General features: G+C 44.0%; 1 protein-coding gene across 3 annotated transcripts in view; it reads left to right on the top strand.

Annotated features, from left to right (window-relative positions):
- tox2 (TOX high mobility group box family member 2) overlaps positions 1-22,563 on the top strand; it is a 199,863-nt gene that overhangs the window by 153,169 nt on the left and 24,131 nt on the right. For all 3 annotated transcript variants that reach the window (XM_072244734.1, XM_072244726.1, XM_072244716.1), the window contains exon 3: positions 13,637-13,882. In XM_072244734.1, coding sequence (XP_072100835.1) covers positions 13,637-13,882 — 246 coding nt within the window. The remainder of the gene's footprint in view (positions 1-13,636; positions 13,883-22,563) is intronic.

Below are 22,563 nucleotides of genomic sequence, written 5' to 3'. Positions count from 1 at the left end.
GAGCATCACAATAAACAGTGGGAAGAGTTCTTCCAATAACATAGGAGATTCTGCAAATGCTGGAAATCCAGAGCAACAAATGGCCATAACGCTGCAGAAACTCGGCAGGTCAGGAGAGGAATAAGCAGTTGACTTTTCGAGCCAGACCCTTCACTAGGACTGGTAAGGAGTGGGGAAGAAGCCAGAATATGAAGGTAGAATGGAAGGGGGAGATTGGAGATGAAGAGGAAGATGGATGGGGAAGGGCTGAATTAAGGTGCTGAAAGGTGGAAAAGAGGTAAAAGGCTGCAGAAGAATGAATCTGATAGGAGAAGGGACTGGACTATAGGAGAAAGGGAAGGAGGAAGGCTACCAGAAGGAAGTGATAGGAGAGGAGAGTGGACCATGGAGAAAGGGGAGGGACACCAGAGGGAAGTGATAGAAGAGGAGAGTGCACTATGGGAAAAAGGGAAGGAGGAGGGGCACCGGGGAAGGTGATGGGTAGGTGAGATTAGAAGGAATAAAACAACAAAGGGAAATTGAAAAAGAGAGAAGAATGAGGAGGAAATTTTACCGGAAATTAGAGAAATCGATGTTTATGTCATTAGGTTGGAGGCTACCTGGACAGAAAATAAGTTGTCGCTTCTCTAGCCTGAGCTTGGTCTCATCATGGCAGTGGAGGAGGCCATGAAACGACATGTCATGTGTTCCCAGTTCATTATTCCCTGACATCTTCAGCAATCTTCCCTGCAGGTTAAACTTAGTCAGAAGCCCAGTTGACCAAGTGCAACAATGAATATTTTTTCTAACTTGAAATTGTAAAGAAAATAAATCGATTTCCATTTATTTAAAATTCCAAACTTCTGTAATTTGAATAAGAAACGAGCAGCCATGGTTGCTCCCCACCCTCACCTTCTGTGATTTCATAGAACATGGATGGTTGAGTGCAGCACAGTACAGGCCATTTGGCCCACAGTGTTGTGCCAAACTAGCTAAAAAGCAAGTCAAAAAAACAATCACTAATCCCTCCTACCTACACCATACCCATATCCCTCCATCTTTCTTACATCCACGTGCCTATACAATCGTCTCTTAAGAACTTCCAATGTATTTGCCTGTATCAGCATACCAGGCAGCGCATTTCAGGCATCCACAACCCTCAGCGTGAAAACCTTATCCCTCACATCCTCCTTTAACCTACTCCCTCTCACCTTCAATGCATGCCCTCTGGTATTAGACGTTTCAACCCTGGGAAAAACCTCGGCCCACTCTATCTTCTCATAATCTTGTAAACCTCTATCAGATCTCCCTGCAGCCTCCAATGCTACAGAGAAACCAGCCCAAGTTTATCCAGCATCTTATGTTAGCATATGCCCTCAAAACCAGGCAGCATCCTGGTAAGTATCTTCTGCAACCTATCCAAAATTTCAACATCCTTCCTATAGCAGAGTGACCAGAACTGTAAGATCATAAGATCATAAGATATAGGAGCAGAAGTAGGCCATTCAGCCCATTGAGTCTGCTCCACCATTCAATCATGGGCTGATCCAATTTTTCCAGTCATCCCCACTCCCCTGCCTTCTACCCATACCCTTTTTTGCCCTGGCTAATCAAGAACCTATCTATCTCTGTCTTAAATACACCCAAGGACTTGGCCTCCACAGCCGCTCGTGGCAATAAATTCCACAGATTTACCACTCCCTGACTAAAATCATTTCTCTGCATCTCTGTTCTAAATGGATGTCCGTAAATCCTGAAGTCATACCCTCTTATCCAAAACTTCCCTACTATGGGAAATAACTTTGCCATGTCTAATCTGTTCAGGCCTTCTAACATTCAGAGCGTTTCTATGAGATCCCCCCTCATTCTCCTGAACTCCAGGGAATACAGCCCAAGCTGCCAGATGTTCCTCATACTGTAACACTTTCATTCCTAGAATCATTCTCGTGAATCTTCTCTGAACCCTCTCCAATGTCAGTATATTCCTTATAAAATAAGGAGTCCAAAACTGCACACAATACTCCCAAGTGTGGTCTCACAAGTGCCTTATAGAGCCTCAACATCGCATCCCTGCTCTTATATTCTATACCTCTAGAAGTGAATGACAACATTGCCATCCTGCACAAGGACTCCCAAGTCCCTTTGCACCTCTGCATTTTGAATTCTCTCCCCTTCTAAATAATCTGCCTGTATTTCTTCCACCAAAGTGCATGACCATACACTTTCCAACATTGAATTTCATTTCACAAACACGAGGAAATCTGCAGATGCTGGAATTTCAAGCAACACACAGAAAAGTTGCTGGTGAACGCAGCAGGCCAGGCTGCATCTCTAGGAAGAGGTACAGTCGATGTTTTGGGCTGAGACCCTTTGTCAGGACTAACCGAAAGAAGAGATAGTAAGGAATTTGAAAGTGGGAGGGGGAGGGGGAGATCCAAAATGTTAGGAGAAGACAGGAGGAGGAGGGATGGAGCTAAGAGCTCTCTCTTAAGTCTCTCTGCAGGCGCTTTGCTTCCCCAACCTGTTCCTCCACCTATCTTTGTATCATGGGCAAATTTAGCCACAAATCCATTAATCCCGTAGTCCACATCATTAACATTCATCGTAAAAAGCAGCGGTCCCAACACCGACCGCTGTGGAACTCCACTGGTAACCAGCAGCCAGCCGGAATAGGATCCCTTTATTCCCACCCTCTGTTTTCTGCCGACCAGCCAATGCTCCACCCATGCTGGTAACTTCCCTGTTATTCCATGGGCTCTTATCTTGCTAAGCAGCCTCATGTGTGGCACCTTGTCAAAATGCTCCTGAAAATCCAAGTACACCACATCTACTTCATCTCCTTTGTCTATCCTGCTTGTAATTTCCTCAAAGAATGCAGTTGGTTTGTCAGGCAGGATTTTTCTTTCAGGAAATGCTGACTTTGGCGTATCTTGTCATGTGCCTCCGGGTACTCTGTAATCTCATCCCTGACAATCAGTACCAGCAACTTCCCAACCATTGATGTCAGGCTAGCAGGTCTATAGTTTCCCTTCTGCTGCCTCCCACCCTTCTTAAATAGCGAAGTAACATTTGCAATTTTCCAGTCATCCAGTACAATGCCAGAATCTATTGATTCTCGAAAGGTCATTGACAATGTCTCCGCAATCTCTCCAGCTACTTCCTTCAGAACCCGAGTGTGCATTCCATCAGGTCCTGGAGATTTATCCACCCTCAGACCATTAAGATTCCTGAGCACCTTCCCAGTCGTAATTTGTACTGCACATACTTCACTTCCCTGACACTATTGAATGTCCGGTATACTGCAGATGTCTTCCACTGTGAAGACTGATGTAAAATACGCATTCAGTTCCTCTGCATCTCTCATTACAATATCTCCAGCATAATTTCCTATTGGTCCTATATCTACCCTCAACTCTCTTTTTTCCCTTTATATACTTAAAAAAGCTTTTAGTATCTTCTTTGATATTAGTCACCAGCTTCCTTTCGTAATTCATTTTTTCCTTCCTAATGACCTTCTTAGTTTCCTTCAGCAAGTTTTTAAAAGTTTCCCAATCCTCTATCTTTCCACTGGCTTTGGCTTCTGTATGCAATACTCCAGATGTGACCTAACCAGAGTTGTAAAAAGTTGCAACATAACCTCCCGACTTTTGAACTCAGTGCCTTTACTGATAATAGCAAGCATTCCATAAGCTTTTTTAACCACCTTATCGACCTGTGTAGCCACTTTCAAGGAGCTATTAACTTAGATCCCAAGATCTCTTTGCTCAGCAACATTGTTACGGATCTTGTCCATAACAGTGTACTGTTTCCTTGCATTTGTCCTACCTAGGTGCAACAGAGGGGTTAGTGTGGCTCTCCTGGTAAAGAATAGCATCAAATCAGTAGAAGTATGTGACATAGGATCGGAAGAGCAGGGGGCTAAACACGCAGCCTTGTGGTACACCTGTTCCGATGGAGAACGTGCAGGAGACATTGTTGCCAATCGGAACTAACTAGAGCCTTCAAGTGAGGAAATTGAGGATCCAATTGCACAAGGAGATATTGAGGCCAAGGTCTTGGAGTTTATTGACTAATTTTGGGGGGATGATTGTATTGAATGTTGAGCTGTAGTCAATAAAGACTATCCTGATGTATGTATCTTTTCATAAAACCATATGATATCAGAGCAGAATTGGGCCATTTGGCCCATCAAGTCCGGTATGCCATTTCATCATGGCTGATCCACTTTTTCCTCTCAGCCTCACTCTCCTGCCTTCTTCCCATATCCCTTCATGCCCTGACCAATCAAGAATCTGTCAATCTCTGCCTAAATATACCTGCAGACCTGGCCAAGAATTCCACAGATTCACCACACTCTGGCTAATGAAATTCCTCCTCATCTCCATTCTAAAAAGGCGCGCCTCTATTCTGAGGCTGTGTCCTCTGGTCTTAAACTCTCCCAGCACAGGAAATGTCCTCTTCACATCCACTCTATAAAGGCCTTTCACCATTCAATAGGTTTCAGTGCAGTCCAATGTCTTCCACTACTACAGCTTATATGCTGGTGGTAATTAGGCAGGGATTTCTTCAAGCATGCCTGGTTCAAGTCCCCGACTTTACCTATGTCCATGATTTGGATGATGGAATTGATGGCTTTGTGGCTAAGTTTGCAGATGATATGAACCTAGGTGAAGGAGCAGGTATTGTTGAGGAAGCAAGGAGTCTGCAGAAGGATTTAGACAGATTGAGAGAATGGGCAAAGAAGTGGCAGATGGAACATAGTGTAGGGAAGTATATGGCTATGCACTTTGGTAGAGGAATAAAGGAGTGGACTACTTTCTAAACAGGAGCAAATTCAAAAATGATAGGTGCAAAGGGACTTGGGAGTCTTCTTGCAGGATCCATAGAGTCTTAGAAAACTACAGCACACAACAGGCCCTTCAGCCCATCTAATCTATGCCAAACCATTAATCTGCCTGGACCCATCAAACTACACCCGGACCATACCTCTCCCACCCATATACTGTACCTATCCTACGTAGGGTTGAAATGAGCCGTACATCCACCACTTGTGCTGGCAGTTTGTTCCACACTCTCACCACCCTCTGAGTGAAGGAGTTCCCCCTCATGACCATTCCCCTTATATTCTCTTTTTATCTTTCACATTTAACCCATGGCCTCTGATAGTAGTCTCACCCAACCTTGGTGGAAAAGCCTGCTTGCACTTACGGTATCTATACTCCTCATAATTATGCATACCTCTGTCAAATCTCCCCTCATTCTCCTCCGCTCCAGGGATAAAGTCCGAACCTATTCAAACTTTCCCTATAGCTCAGGTCCTCAAGTCCGGGCAACATCCTTGTAAATGTTCTCTGCACTCTTTCAGTCTTATTTACATCCTCCCTGTGGGTAGGTGACCAAAAGTGCACAAAGATTAGCCTCACCAGCATCTTAAACAATTTCAACGTAACATCCCATCTCCAAAACCCAATACTTTGATTTATGAAAAGCAATATGCCAAAAGCTTTCTTTACAACTGTACCTACCTGTGACACCACTTTCAATGAATTATTGATCTGTATTCCTTGATTCCTCTGTTTTACCACATTCCACGGTGCCCACTGTTCACTCTGTGAGATCTACCGTGGTTGGTCCTAGTGCAACACCTCACACTTGTCTGCATTGAATTCCATCTGCCACTTTCCAGTCCATTTTTTTCCAGCTGGTCCAAATCCCACTGCAAGGTTTGTTAGTCTGCCCACTCACTGTCCACTACACCCCCAATCTTGGTGTCATCCACAAATTTGCTGTTTCAGTTAACCACATCATCAACCAGATCATTGATATAGATGACAAACAACAACAGAGCCAGCACCGATCCCTACAGCACTCCACTAGTCACATGTCTCCAGTCAGAGAGGCAAACCTGTACTACCACTCTCTGACTTCTCCAATTAAGCCAACGTCTAATTCAATTCCCTAAAGGTTAACTTCCAGGTTGAGTCAGTGGTGAGGAAGGCAAATGCAATCATTTCAAGTAGACTGGTATATGAGAGCAAAGATGTAATGCTGCGGCTCTATAAGGCATTGATCAGACCACACTTGAATTAAAGTGAGCAGTTTTGGGCCCCTTATCTACAAAACGATGTGCTGGCATTAGTAGAGTCCAGAGGAGTGCCTGTGAATTACTTAAATCTACTCCTCATCTTTTTTTACCCAGTCCTGCTGAAGGGTCTTAGCCCGATACATTGACTGTACTTTTTCCCATAGTGCCTGGCCCACTGATTTCCTCCAGCATTTTGTGTGTGTTGCTCAGATTTCCAACATCTGCAGGTTTCCTCTTGTCTCTGACATCCTCCCTCTACTTTCCTCCAATCACCTTAAAATTATTCCCCCTCATATTAGCCATTTCCATCCTGGGAAAAAGTCTCGGGCTGTCTACTCTATCACTGCTTCTTATCATCTTGTACACCTCCATCAACTCACCTCTTATACTCCTTCACTCCAAAGAGCTCACTGAACATGCCCCCTTGTCCGGCAGCATACTGGTAAGTCTCCTCCGCACCGTCTTTGCTCAAATTCTTTGAGGATGTGACAGAGAGATGTTGGCAGGACCCGTAGGTTTCCACAAGGCATTTGATAAGGTGCCACATGGGAGGCTGGTGCATAAGTTGAAGACAAAGTGTGTTAGCGTGGTCTGGGAACTGGCTGTCTCATGGGAAAGAGAGTTGGAGTTGGTATTGGTTTATTACTGTCACACATACCAAGGATACAGTGCAAAGCTTTTGTGTTGTGTGCCTTCTAGACTGGTCATTCCACACATACAGTAAATAGACCGAGCTAGTAAACAATACAGAATATAGTGTTGCAGTTACAGAGAGAGCGCAGTGCAGGTGCGAGACTGGGAGATCAGGAGCGCAAGCGTTCATCTTTTAGTGAGTAAAATTCTGTTCAAGATTGAGATAGCAGCAAGACGGAAGGTATCCTTGAGTCTGGTGGTACATGTCGTCTGCCTGAAGGGACAGAGGGGGGTGCTGAGAGGAATCATTGATTATATTGGGGGCTTTCCTGAGGCAGCAGGAAGTGTAGAAGGTGTCACTGGAGGGGGGGAGGGGGTGCTGATTTCTGTGATGGGCCACAATCCTTCAGAACTCTCTGGAAACTTCCTGCAGTCTCAGACTGGGTCCTTTGCATACTGGAAGGTGGTAGCTAATCAAGTGCTCCAGGGATCGGTTCTTGGCTCGCATTTCTCACTGTCCACATTTGGTATACAAGGTTACCAAACTTGGCAATGGTATGGAAATAGGTGGATTGGCGTATTATGGTAAGGATACTGTAATTCGACAATAAGACCATAAGACAAAGGAGCAGAAGTCGGCCATTCTGCCCATCGAGTCTGCACCACCATTTTATCAAGAGCTGATCCATTTTCCCATTTAGTCCCAATTTAGTCCCACTCCCCGCCTTCTCACCATAACCTTTGATGCCCTGGCTACTCAGATACCTATCAATCTCTGCCTTAAATACACCCAATGACTAGACCTCCACTGCTGTGCGTGGCCACAAATTCCATAGATTCACCACCCTCTGGCTAATAAGGTAGAAACAGATGAGTGAGTGGTCAGATGGAATGTACTGTGGGGATGCACCTTTGCATGAGGAATCACAAAGCTGATTATTATCTAAATGAACGAAGTACAGAGGGATCCAGATATCCTAGTAATAAATCACAAGTTAGCCGGAAGGTCCAGTATATAATTAAGAAGACAAACAACACTATAGCCTTTTTTGCAAAGGGATTGGGGTTTAAAAATAAGGAGGTTGTGTTGCAGTTGTGTGGGGTATTGGTGAGACCTCGCCTGGAAAACAATGCACAATTCTGGATCTCTCAGTAAAGAAAGATGCAGTACCATTGGAGATTGTACAAAGGAGATTCGCCAGGCTAACTCCTGGGGTGAGAGGGTCTGTCCTATTAAGAGAGTCTATACAGTTTGGATCTGTATTCCTTGGAGATTACAAGAATGAGGAGAGATCTTATTCAACCATATACATTCCTAAGCAGGCTTGGCAGGGTAGATTATGAGATTCTCCACTGGTGGGAGAGTCTCGAAGAGGGGGAGAAGGTGACAAGGTCAGAGACTGTGGAAACTCCTTCTCACACAGAGTGATGAATCTTTGGAATTCTCAGCCCTGTCAGGGAGAGGAAAGCTGGATCATTGGCAGGATTTATAGTGGAGGTAGGTAAATGTTTGACAGATGGAGGAATTGAGGGACCTGAGGAACTAGCACAGGGGAAAGAGTTGAGGCCAGCATAGGTTGGCCATGGTTACAGTTAATGGTGGGGCAGGTTTGAAGGGCTGAGTGGCCTATTCCTTCTGTTGTTCCTTGTTTTCTGAAGACTGACCAACCTCTTATTTTGAGATTGTGATCCTCTGTTCTACACACCCCATACAAAGGAAACATCACCCCAGCATCTATCCTAAGAAATCACCTAAGAATGATGTTTTTAAAAATGTTTTTGCATTTGTTTTAGCTTTCAAGAAGGTAGACCCAATGTGTCTAATCTCTCCTTATAGTGCTATCCCAGCAGACCTACAAATTATAATGCAATGTGATCCCAGGCCAAGGCCCTGTATTGCAGCAGAATATCTTTACCCTTACACTCAGACTCTTCTCTGACAAAAAAAACAACTTGGTGTTTGCATTCATAATTGCTTGTGTGTAGAAACACCTTTGCAGATAATCCCTTTCTCTCTTTCAACATTTCAAAGGTACTTTGCTCTTCCACAAAATGAATGATTAATTTTACAAGTAATAAAGAATTGATTGCATTGTGTAGTTTTTCCTGTGATTGATTAATGGAAATGAGCTGGGTTTTACAGTTCAGGTGTCTATATAATCTCAGTGAAGTGGAGAGGTTTATTGGAATATTTTCAGTGACTATAAGTGGAATTTCTTCACATCTATAAACACAACTTCACTCACTGCCTCTTAGTGTTGTCAACTTCACCAGTGTTGGATTGGCGTGTAGAATGGTTATCTTTCTTGTAGTTTACCTTCCCTATGCTTGCTTGTAATTTTATATAATCACCTACTGTACATACATGTCATTGTTCAGTCAATGTTCCAGTAATTACCTACAATTACTTCTGTATATTCCTAGAAACTTCTCAGTTTTCAGTAGCAGGTGTCACCACTTGATTCTGTCTATTTTACAGGTTAATTGTCATCACTGCAATGCTGTTATCTCTAGTTTGAACATGAGACAACCACAACTAGTTTTTCCCTTGTCTTACTCTGTTCGTTCTTTCTTTGTGTGACGCTGCCATGTCAGTCTTGCCTTATGTTCAGATTCATGGAAAATTGCTCCCCTGAGGAGCTCATATACGAGGAATGTCAGCTAATCCAACACCTTGGAACAAGGTGACTTAGCTTGAGGAGGAGGTAGCTGACCTGTGATATGGTGGAGAATCTGCAGATATGCTCCAGATGTCCTTTAGGGAGATAGTGTCCACCCCGAGAGAGCCACAGGTTGAGACTCCAGACCAGAAGGAAAGAGACAGCTGGGTGATCATTGGAAGGAAGTGCAGCCGAAGAGGTACACACCGCCTGGCAGCATCAACCCAGAGTTGGAAGTGTCAAACCATTTTGAACATCTATTGATGCTCAACGACGGCCATGAAACCTCTGAGGTGGTAGGCAAGACAGAGGAGCCACTTTAATTCTAAACCAAAAATCCCGTAAAAAGTAAGTAGTGATATTAGGGGACTCAAATATCAGGGGGGTTGAGAATCAGGCATGTACTGACAAGGAGTCTCGTATAGTGTGTTGCCTCATGTGTGGCACCTTGTGAAAGTCCAAATATGCAATATCTACTGCATCTCCTTTATCTATCATACGTGCAATGTCCTCAAAGAATTCCAACAAGTTCATCAGGCAAAATTTTCCCTTCAGGAAACCATACTGACTTTGTCCTATCTCTTCCTGTGTCTCCAAGTACTCCATAACCTCACCCTGAGCCAATAGGCTGCTCCTGGACTTATTTCCATCTGGCATAGTTTGCATATTGTTGTTTGATTGTTTGTGGTTTTTGTATTGCTATATTTATGCTCTATTCTTGTTTGGTGCGGCTGTAACGAAACCCAATTTCCCTCGGGATCAATGAAGTATATCTATCTTTCTATCTATTTAACAATTCACTCCAACATCTTCCCAACCACTGAGGTCAGGCTAACTGATCTGTAATTTCCTTTCTGCTGCCTTCCTCCTTTCTTAAAGAGTGGAGTGAAATATTAGACATAAATTTACAATGGGGGCTGTCGAGTTAGAAAGTGCACGGTATGAGAAGGCAGACTCATCACTATCAACGTCTAGATGATGCACAGAAGCAAATAGAAAGGCTAACAGAATGTTGAGCTATATAATGCGCTCAATGGAGTTCAAGTTTAGAAATGTTCTCCTTAAGCTGTATAATGCTCTTGTGAGGCCACACTTTGAGTATTGAGTACAATTTTGGCCTCCATTTTGTGTGAGGGATGTGAAGGCACTGGAAAGCGGTCAGAGAAGGGTGATGAAACTCATTCCAGGTCTGCAGGGTATGAGCAATGAAGAATGATTATAAGAATTAAATATTTTTAGCTGAAGTAGATGTAAAATAAGAGGAGACATGATAGAAATGTTCAAAATCATTAAGGGTATAAGTAAAGTGGATGCCAGTTACTATTTCTAAATTAATCCATCAACAAGGATATGGGGCCATAGGTGAGGACTGGTTAAGGGGAGATTTCAGAATAACATCAGGAAGCATTTCTTTACAAAGTGAGTTGTGGGCACATGAAACAAACAACCTAGTTGTGTAGTTGACAGTAGTACTTATTACTTTATACTTTATTGTTGCCAAACAATTGATACTAGAACGTTCAATTATCACAGCGATATTTGATTCTGCGCTTCCCGCTCCCTGGATTACAAATTGATAGTAAATATTTTTAAAAATTAAATTATAAATCATAAATAGAAAATAGAAAAATTGAAAGTAAGGTATGGAAAAAAGAACGAGAGGCAGGTCCGGATATTTGGAGGGTACGGCCCAGATCCGGGTCAGGATCCGTTCAGCAGTCTTATCACAGTTGGAAAGAAGCTGTTCCCAAATCTGGCCGTACGAATCTTCAAGCTCCTGAGCCTTCTCCCAGAGGGAAGAGGAATGAAAAGTGTGTCAGCTGGGTGGGTTGTGTCCTTGATTATCCTGGCAGCACTGCTCTGACAGCGTGCGTTGTAAAGTGAGTCCAAGGACGGAAGATTGGTTTGTGTGATGTGCTGTGCCGTGTTCACGATCTTCTGCAGCTTCTTTCAGTCTTGGAGAGGACAACTTCCATACCAGGTTGTGATGCACCCTAGAAGAATGCTTTCTATGGTGCATCTATAAAAATTAGTGAGGGTTTTAGGGGACAGGCCAAATTTCTTCAGTTTCCTCAGGAAGTAAAGGTACTGGTGGGCCTTCTTGGAAGTGGACTCTGCTTGGTTGAACCAAGTCAGGTTATTTGTGATATTGACCCGAGGAACTTAAAGCTTTTGACCTGTTCCACTTGCGCACCACCGATGTAAATTGGGTCGTGCAGTCCGCTATGCCTTCTGAAGTCAACAACCAATTCCTTCGTCTTGCTGACGTTGAGGGATAGGTTATTGTCTTCGCACCATGCCACCAGGTTCTTAAGTTCCTCTCTATACTCAAACTCATCATTACCCGAGATACGGCCTACAATTGTTGTGTTATCAGCAAATTTATATATTGAGTTTGATGGAAACTTGGCTACACAATCATGGGTGTACAGTGAGTACAGCAGGGGGCTGAGTACACAGCCTTGTGGGGCACCGGTACTCAGAGTGATTGTAGAGGAGAGCTTGTCCCCTATTTTTACAGCCTGGGTCCTGTCTGTGAGGAAGTTGAAGATCCAGCTGCAGATCTGAGTGCTAAGGCCCAGGTTCTGGAGCTTAGGAATCAGTTTATTTGGAATGATGGTATTAAAGGCAGAGCTGTAGTCAATGAAAAGGAGCCTTACATATGCATCTTTATTCTCCAGGTGTTCTAAGGAGGAATGGGGTCCTAAGAGCAGGGGTCCCCAACCATTTTTGCACCACGGACCAGTTCAACAGTGTGTGACAGAGAATGAGGAAAGGTGCAGCTGACTCACATGGTTTCATATCGCCAAATCATATCGTTTCCTCGCAGCCCAGTAGCACATCTTTGCAGCCCGGTGGTTGGGGACCACTGCCTTAGAGACTTTCAAATTTAAACTCAATAGTTATTTCAACACACTATATGAATAGAAATTTGGCAAGCTTTTTTGGGCCGAATGGCCTGTTCTTGTCAAAAACTTTTTAATGTTCTGATGAATAAAATTGCTAGCAAATTTAATGCCTCATTTCTGGCTTCTGAAGAACCCCTGGATCACAAAGACATCAGGATTCAACAACTGATATTTAATCTCATATGTAAAGCAGCAATCAAGCTTCACCACTCAGTCCCATGTATCTTCACTTTCCTGACATTACTGGTGACCCATATCAGACGGGAAAACCCCACCACAGGAATGATCCCGGCACACTCAGACTTGTCAAATCCTCAGGGAGGCAGCTTAGCAAGGTGACTGCCTCATGGCGCCAGAGATCCAGGTCAGTGCCGACCTCCGGCGCTGCCTGTCATGTTTGCTGCGCTCCCTGTGCCTGGATGAACTCCCCTGCTGCTCTGGTTTCCTCCCATGTCCTACATTGGCCTGTAAATTGTCCCTGGGACGTAGGAGAGGGGTAGAGTCTGAAGGGAGATAATGAGAAAGTGGGGAGAATAAAGACATTGGGCTTAGTCTAGATGTGTATTGGGTGTTTGATGGTAGCATGGTGTAAGTGGGCCAAAGGGCCTGTATCTCTCCGTGACTCTCATAACCAAATCAGACTGCTGAATGCTGGAGAAAGGATGAGCAGTCCTTCTCTGTGCAATGACTGTGTTGCTGACAAGCTTCTCAATCCCCAGCGGTCGGGGGAGGTTGGGCTGAAATCATTCCTTTCCCACAAGGAAGCATTTTGTATGGTTTTCCTTAATGACTGCAAGTCCCTACAAAGGTGTGTGAAGTATTCTGAGAGGAGCATCGGGATCTTTCTTCCATCCACCCACGGTATTTATCCAGAACTTTGCCTATGATCCCACCCATCTGTCCAACAATCCCTTTGACCCCCTACAGCAGTACCATGGCAATAGGACAAGGACTGTTTGGATTGGAAACAGCTTCATCCCAACCCCCCCAAGTCCGTAAGAATACTGAACTCCCTGCCACCACCCAGGTCTCATCACACATGAAGCACCAGTAGCATTAAACTGTTTACTCTTTAACTTGTGTCAAAAATGCACCTTATTAGTTGTTAATTTCCCAGTGATAATTTCACTTTATGTGTTTTGTGTGTGAGTTATGTACTGTGTTGTGCACCTTGCTGTGGAGGAGCATGGTTTCATTTGGAGGTACACATGTATTCGACTGAATGACAATAAACTGAACTTAAACTTTAAAATGGTGGCAAGGTGGAGTTTTGAAATGGAAATTTTGAGACCATGAGGGAATTGCAACACACAAAATGATTCCTAGTGTCTTTTGTTTTGATAAATATTCTTTTCACTTCTTCCTTTTAGAACTTCTCCAGCCAGGGTCTGGGTGATGAAGACTATGAGATTCCTCCAATTACTCCTCCAAATCTAGGAGACCCTTCCTTTCTTCACCTGATGGATCCATATGGAGGCTACCACTCACTGTGCCATTCTGCTCCAGCCAACGGTCTCCTCCCTCAATACCCCTACCAAGGCATGGACCTCCCTGCGATCATGGTGTCCAACATGCTGAGCCAGGATGGTCATCTGCTCTCAAACCAGCTACCAATGGTCAGTGTTTACCCTTTGACAGGTCAACCGTCCCTTTGAAGGTCTTAGTGTTGGACTGTTAATTTTGGATAAAAGATTAGGGTCAGAACAGTTCTATTCAAACCTTTGGATCCTAGATCAAATAGACGTGAGTTGCACAGTGGCGTAGTGGTTAGCATAACGTTTTACAGGAAAAACGAACATGATTGGGGTTCAGCTGACACCACTGTAAGGTGCTTTTACTTTCTTCCCGTCACCGCATGGGTTTCCTCTGGGTGCTCCAGTTTCCTCCCACATTTTGAAAACCTACAGTATGGGTTAGGCTTGTGAGTGTGGGCTTACTATATTGGCACCAAGAGCGTGTCAACATCCCTAGCACATCCTGGGATTGTGTTGGTAATTGATGCAAATGATGCATTTCATTGTCTGTTTTGGTGTTTCAATGTACATATGGCAGACTAAGATAATCTTTATCTTTAACTCTTTTAAGTAAGTGCTGCAGTCCTAGGTTAAAGGTCAATGTAGAGCAGTAGAATGTTGTACAGTCTCACTTGTTACAATGATACAGCCCCAGAGGTGTATAAACCATACATCCCAAAAATTGACACTTGACAAAACAACTTCAACCGTTTCACTAAGCAACCACAGAGGTAAAAGAAACAAAGCAAAAAGTTTACACTACCCTGCTATCAATTACCCTATCCTGTTGGTCTCCACTGCTGACAATGACCTCGTTCCCTTAGTGCCCTTTTGTCAATGAATTCGTTCTATTGGTGCCCGTAGTGCCCTGTTGTCAATGCCCTTATCCTATTGGTGCTCACAATTCCCTGCTGTCAATGACCTCCTTCTATTCGTTCCCACAATGTCCTGTTATCAATAACCTTGTGCTATTGGTTTCCACAGTACCACATTGTCAATGATCTTGTACTATTGGTCTCCACAGTACCATGTTGTCAATGATCTTGTCCTACTGGTGTCCACTGTGCCCTGTTGTCAATTACCTCATCCTGTTGGCATTTGGAGCTTCATTAAAAGACTTCTTGTGGCAGGGAAATTTCATCTGGTCCCCCACCCTCCTTCAGATAACTATGTGAGATGTGGTGAGGGAGCAGGTAATCCCAGTCCGTGGGAGGAAGGAATTAGTCCTGGACTAAGTATCCTCGGCAACGTTCCAGGCCATATGTATCTCCTCTGCCGGTGGTGAGAGAGCGGGGCTTTAAGCATTCTGTCTCTCTCAGACATTGATGTAGTTAGCACTGGATGATTGCAAGTGTCACTCCACACTTTAAGAAGGGAGGAAGGCAAAAGAAAGGAAATTATAGGTTAGTTAGCCTAACCTCAGTGGTTGGGAAAGTATTGGAGTCTATTATTAAGGATGAGGTTTTGAGGTACCTGAAAACTATGTCAAAGTCAGCGTTGTTTCTGTAAAGGGAAATCTTGCCTGACAAACCTGTCAGAAGTTCTTTGAGGAAGTAACCAGCAGGTTAGACAAAGGTGAAGCAGTGGATGTCATTTACTTGGATTTTCAGAAGGTGTTTGATAAGGTGCCACACATGAGGCTGCTAAACAAGATAAATTCCTTTGGCATTACAAGAAAGATACTGGCATGGATAAAGAAGTGGGAATAAAAGGGGCTTTTTCTGGCTGGATGCCAGTGACTAGTGGTGTTCCTCAGGGGTCAGTACTGGGTTGGCTACTTTTCACATTGTTTGTCAATGATTTGGATAATGGAATTTATAGCTTTGTGACAAATTTTGCAGACGACACGAAGATAGATGGAAGGGTAGTGCTGAGGAAGCAATGCAATTACAGCAGGACTTAGGTAAATTGGAAGAATAGGCAAAAAAGTGGCAGATGAACTAGAATTGAGAAATGTATGATAATGCATTTTTGTATAATGAACAGTAGTGCGGACTATTATCTAATTGGGGAGAAGGTTCAAACATCAGAGGTGCAGAGAGACTTAGGAGTCCTTGTGCAAGATTCCCAGAAGGTTAAATTACAAGTTGAGTCTGTGGTAAAGAAAGCAAATGCAATGTTGGCATTTATTTCAAGGGGAATAGAATACGAAAGCAAGGAGAAAATACTGAGCCTTTATAAGACACTAGTCAGGCCACACTTGGAGTATTGTCAATAATTTTGGGCCCCATATCTCAGAAAAGGTGTGTTGTCATCGGAGAAAGTCAAGAAGAGGTTCACGAGGATCATTTCGGCAATGAAGGGGGTTAACATATGAGAAGCATTTGGCAGCTTTGGGCCTGTACTCTCTGGAATTTAGAAGAATGTGGGGGGATCTTATTGAAACCTACCGAATGTTGAAAGGACCAAATAGGGTGGATATGGAGAGGATGTTTCCTGTGGTGGGGGTATCCAGAACTAGAGGGCACAGCCTCAAAATTGAGGGGTGATCTTTTAGAACAGAGGTAGGAAGGTTTTTTTTAGCCAGAGAGTAGTAAATAGCTTTGATTGGTCCTATTCTCTCAGGTCTTATCCTCTTGCTCTTCACATACTTGCCTTGGGGTTTTCCTAAATCCTCCCACATTCCAGAGGTGTGTGGGTAAGGGTTAGTAAGTTGTGGACATGCTAACCCCAATCACCTGTAGGCTGCCCCCAGCGCACCTCAGATTATATTGGTCAATGATACAAATAGTGTATTTCACTGTATGTTTCGATGTACAGGTGACAATTAAAGTTCAAAGTAAATTTATTATCAAATTGCATATATGTCATCATATAAAACCCTGTGATTCAGTTTCTTATGGGCATGCAGAATAAATCTAATAACCATAATAGAATCAATGAAAAACCACACCAACAGGGTGGGCAGGCAGTGTTCAAAAGGCAACAAACTGTGCAAATACAAAAGAAAGTGAAAAAAGGAATAATGAGTAAATGAATAAATAAATGGATGAATGAATAAGCAAATAAACAATATATATCGAGAACATGAGATGAAGAGTCCATAAAAATGAGTCCATAGGTCTTGGGAACAGTTCAATGATGGGGCATGAAGTTGAGTGAAGTTATCCCCTTTGGTTCACGAGTCTGATGGTTGAGGGGTAATAACCATTCCTGAACCTGGTGGTGTGAGTCCTGAGGCTCCTATACCCTCTTCCTGATTGCAGCAGTGAGAAGAGAGCATGGCCTTGGTGGTGGTGATCACTGCTTTTCTGCGACAGCGCTCCATGTAGATGTGCTCAAAGGTGGGGAGGGCTTTACCTATGATGGACTGGGCCCTACACACTACTTTTTAGTCGGATTTTCTGTCCAAGGGCATTGGACCATACCAGGTTGTGATGCGGCCAGTCAATGTACCCTTCACTACACATCCATAGAAGTTTGTCAAAAGTTTTAGATGCCATGCCGAATTTTCACAAACTTCTAAGGAAGTAGAGGCCCTGCTGTGCTTTCTTTAAAGCTTATCTTAAAGGTTTTTATCTTTAACTAGAGGAATTTTAATGATGTAGATGCTGTTAGAAAACTAAAGGTATGTCGGGGTCACTGTGGAAGAGGAGAGAAGGGAAAGTGTTCGACTAGAAGTTCCAGGACTCAGTCCTGAAGGCTCAGCCACCAGTGTCAAAATGAAAGGTTGGAGAACTCTGTCTCCAGCACCCCACATCTCCTGAACTCCCGGCCTTTCCAGGAGAACTCAGAATCCAGGGATACGGGATTCTGGATGCTGGAATTCTGAAATAAAGTCAGAAACATTCAGCCAACCAGCATCTTCGGAGGAAGGCAAAGTGAAGATTCAGTAAAACCTCTCCTGGGTCTGATACCTGCCAGCCTCCCAAATACTATTTGTAATATATTTGTCCTCAGTGTGTGATGCAAATCCAATCATTGGAGCCCATCAGCAAGTTGATCACTGTGTGTTCTGGTCCCTCCCTGGATCCGCAGCAGAAGTTTATAAAAGGTTATCTGTAAGAAGAAACTCCAGTTCAAGTCTGTTGTCATTTAATCATGCACATGTACGCCTCCAAACGAAACAACATTACTCTAGACCCGTGTGCACAAATGGTACATATATATTTCCTTCCTTAGCTCCCTGGGTGAAACATGTCCAAAACTGATTCCACAAATGTAGAATCACCTTCCCTACGTTTACCCCTTCAATTGTAACGATCATTCCTTCCTTCAATGGAGAAAGTGACCCAGCCAGTTTTGTCCTTCATGATTATAACCTCTCAGCCTTCTAAACGTTCTCCAATCATCTGTACCTGTTTATTACACAGGCTACAGATCCTGAAGATGAGCCTCGGCCCAAAATGCCAACTGTTTATTCATTTCCGTAGATGCAGCCTGACCTGCTGTATTCCTTATGTGTGTCGCACAGTCTACAGATCTGTGCCTGGTGATAACTGACAAGGTAAAAATCAAATGGAAACTCTTGCTATTTGTGAAAAACTCTTTGATGTTACCTCCTGAGACTGACATTGACCAGATGATGCGATTCCAACCCTTGTCTCTTTGGTGATGGGAGATGATTAAGTCTGTGCCAACATTGCCATCTGATGGTGGCTGGCCAGTACTGCACGTAGGCTGATGAACTGCTGCCTGACTGGATCTTCTCAGGCTGTTTTGAAAGGAGGACATTGTGTGTGTCCTCACACTCCCCATTCCCATTGTTCTGCTGCACACAGCCAGAGGCAGCAGCTGAGTGATCGCTGCCTCCCTGCCAGGCAGTAAGGTAGAAGCGGGGGGCTGGGGGTGGTGGTGGAGAGAGTGTATCCCGTTTACTTGAGCAGTGCCCTTTCTGGGGATGAACCCAGCACCTTCTCTCTCTCTCCCTCTCCCTCCCTCCCTCCCTCCCTCCCAGTTCCAAGCATGTGGAGGCTTTACAGAAGGTGCACCAGGAGAGTTACCAGAATAGTGCCTGGTTAGACAGCATGTCTTATGAGGATAGTTTGAGCAAGCTAGGACTTTTCCCTTTGGAGTGAAGGAGGAGGAGGTGACATGATAGAGGTGTACAAGATGATTAGAGACATAGATCAAGAGGACAGTCAGAGACCTTTTCCCATACTGGAAATGGCTGATGTGAGAGGGGCAGAATTTTAAGATGATTGAGGAAAGTGTGGGGAGGATGTTCTTTACACAGATAGTAGTGGGTGTTTGTACACACTGTTAGGGCTAGTGGTAGAGGTAGATACATTAGGGGCATATAAAAGACTTTTAGATAGATGATAGAAAAATGCAGGGCTATGTAGGAAGGTAGGGTCAGATAGATCTGAGAGTAGGTCAAAAGGTTGGCTCATCATCGTGATCCAAAAGGCCTGTGCTGTGCTGTAATGTTCTAAAACCAGGTGTGGAGATGGTGCACCAGCTAACACCCACAGCCTGGCTACCTTTCTCATCAGCTGGTGAACGCTAATCCTGCCATGATTACACAGTTATTTCTTACTTGATGGAAGAGCAAATAAAGGAATGTTTCAGCAGACTGGAATGTGAAGCATCACTGGAGTGGATAGTGGTGTGTGCTGAAAGTCAGTTATTATTCAGGCTGGGTCTGCAGGGGTAAGACTTGGCGAAGGGTCTCGGCCCGAAACGTCGACTGTACCGCTTCCTAGAGATGCTGCCTGGCCTGCTGCGTTCACCAGCAACTTTGATGTGTGTTGCTTGAATTTCCAGCATCTGCAGAATTCCTCGTGTCTGCAGGGGTAAGGTGGGATTGAGTTAGTTACCTGAACAGTGGACAAATTGTAAAATCTGGAATGGTGGAGAGGAGGATGGTACAGGAGAGGGCAATGACGCAGCTGGCTCGCAAATGAGAATTAGTGCGAAACAGCATCTGTTGTCATAATCTTATAACTCTGTGTTTCAATAAAAGTGACCCCAAGGCCACTGATTTACTGAGGTACTTCATGCCTGATCCCACACAGCAGAGTCAACTCTGAGCTGGTCTCATCAGTCCACCAGAGTCCACTCACTGCCCAGAGTTAGGAATGGATGAAGGATGTTCTGCCAGTGCGGCTGCAGAGAGCTAGAGATGGGCTCATCTGCAAAGCCACCATCCCCATAAAACCCTTCTGAGTGGTATTCTGTCAGCTGTAGCCACACTTGCCCAAACAAGGACACATTAGTCCCACGCGCAGAACGCTGGGGGAGCTCAGCAAATCAGGCAGCATCTATGGAGGGGTGTATACCGCTGGCATTTTGGACCAAAAGTCAGCTGTTTATTCCCCTCCGTAGATGCTGCCTGACCTGCTGAGTTCCTGCAGCCTTTTGTGTGTATTGCTCTGGATTTCTAGCATCTGCAGACTCTCGTGTTTCCGTTCCCACCAGACCCATAAGCTCCAAAAGCGGATTCAGAGCGACCCGTTAATCAGACTGGTGACCGATATGGACTAATATTTATTGTTTGAAGCTTTGATCAGACAGCTTGTGGATTCCTGCATGATGCTATGATCACCTTAGGAGGATCTAGGGCCCAGGCTGAAGGAGAATGTAAAAGGGCACAATTTACAGTCACAACGTTTCCAAAATGGTGACTGGAATTAAGACCTTAAGAAATAGGAGCAGAATTAGGCCATTCAGCCCATCAAGTCTATTCTGCCATTCCATCATTCTTCTGGCTTTTCTCTGTAACCTTTGCTGCCTTTATTAATCAAGAACCTACCAGTCTCTACTTTAACTATGCCCAATGACTTGGCCTCCACAGCTGCCTGTGGCAACGAATTCCACAGATTCACCACTCTCTGGCTAAAGAAATTCCTTCTCAGCTCTGTTCTAAATGAACATCCCACTATTCCAAGGTTGTGCCCCCTGATCCTAGATTTCCCTACTGTGGGAAATATCCTCTCCATGCCCACTCCATCTAGTGTTTTCCATGTTTGCGAGGTTTCAATGAGATCACCTCTCCACCCCCGCCCCCCCCCCCCGCCATTCTTCTAAGCTCCAGCAAGTACAGGCCCAGAGCTATTAAATGCTCCTCATATATTAACCATTTCATTCTCAGAATCATTTTCCTGAACCTCCTCTGGACTCTCTCCAGTGCCAGCTCATGTCTTTCTCAATAAGGAGCCCAAATCTGCTCACAATACTCCAAGTGCGGTCTGACCAATGCCTTATAAAGCCTCAACATTACATCCTTGCTTTTATATTTTAGTCCTCTCAAAATGAATGCTAACATTGCATTTGCCTTCCTCACCAGCGACTCAACCTGCTGGTTAACCTTTAAGGCTGCACAAGGGCTCCCAAATCAGAACTTTGCAGCTCTGATTTATGAATTTTCTCCCCACTGAGAAAATAGTCTACACCTTTATTCCTTCTACCAAATTGCATGACCATGCACTTCCCTACACTATATTCCATCTGCTATTTCTTTGCCTATTCTCCCACCCTCTGTCATTCTACAGACTCCCTGTCTCCTCAACATCATCTGCCCCTCTACCTATATTTGTATCATCTGCAGACTTATAACCATATAACAATTACAGCACAGAAACAGGCCATCTCGGTCCATGCCAAACTCTTACTCTCACCTAGTCCCACTGACCTGCACTCAACCCATAACCCTCCATTCCTTTCCTGTCCATATATCTATCCAACTTAACTTTAAATTACAACATCGAACCTGCCTGAACCACTTCTGCTGGAAGCTCGTTCCACGCAGCTACAACTCTCTGAGTAAAGAAGATCCCCCCTGATGTTACTCTTAAACTTTTGCCCTTTAACTCTCAACTCATGTCCTCTTGTTTGAATCTCCCCCACTCTCGATGGAAAAAGCCTATCCATGTCAACTCTATCTATCCCCCTCATAATTTTAAATACCTCTATCAAGTCCCCCCTCAACCTTCTACGCGCCAAAGAATAAAGACCCAACTTGTTCAACCTTTCTCTGTAACTTAGGAGATGAAAACTAGGCAACATTCTAGTAAATTTCTCCTGTACTCTCTCAATTGTATTGACATCTTTCCTATAATTCGGTGACCAGAACTGTACACAATACTCCAAATTTGGCCTTACCAATGCCTTGTACAATTTCAACATTACATCCCAACTCCTATACTCAATGTTGTGATTTATAAAGGCCATCATACCAAAAGCTTTCTTCACCACCCTATCCACATGAGATTCCACCTTCAGGGAACTATGCACCATTATTCCTAGATCCCTCTGTTCTACTGCATTCTTCAATGCCCTACCATTTACCATGTATGTCCTATTTTGGTTAGTCCTACCAAAATGTAGCACCTCACATTTATCAGGATTCAACTCCATCTGCCATCTTTCAGCCCACTCTTCTAAGTGGTCTAAATCTCTCTGCAAGCTTTGAAAACCTACTTCATTATCCACAACTCCACCTATCTTCCTATCATCTGCTTACTGACTAATCTAATTTACCACCCCATCATCCAGATCATTAATATATATGACAAACAACATTGGACCCAGTACAGATCCCTGAGGCACACACTAGGCACCGTCCTCCAATCTGACACACAGTTATCCACCACTACTCTCTGGCATCTCCCATCCAGCCACTGCTGAATCCATTTTACTATTTCGATATTAATACCTAACGATTGATTCTTCCTAACTAACCTTCCATGTGGAACCTTATCAAAGGCCTTACTGAAGTCCATATAGACAACATCCACCGCTTTACCCTCATCAACTTTCCTAGTAACCTCATCAAAAAATTCAATAAGATATGTCAAACATGACCTTCCACGCACAAATCCATGTTGACTGTTCCTAATCAG

The sequence above is a fragment of the Mobula birostris genome, chromosome 2 (genome assembly GCF_030028105.1).
Source record: "Mobula birostris isolate sMobBir1 chromosome 2, sMobBir1.hap1, whole genome shotgun sequence".
Taxonomy (NCBI): Eukaryota; Metazoa; Chordata; class Chondrichthyes; order Myliobatiformes; family Myliobatidae; genus Mobula; species Mobula birostris.
Note: the sequence above shows the minus strand (reverse complement) of the source record. Positions and strands in the feature narration are given on the sequence as shown.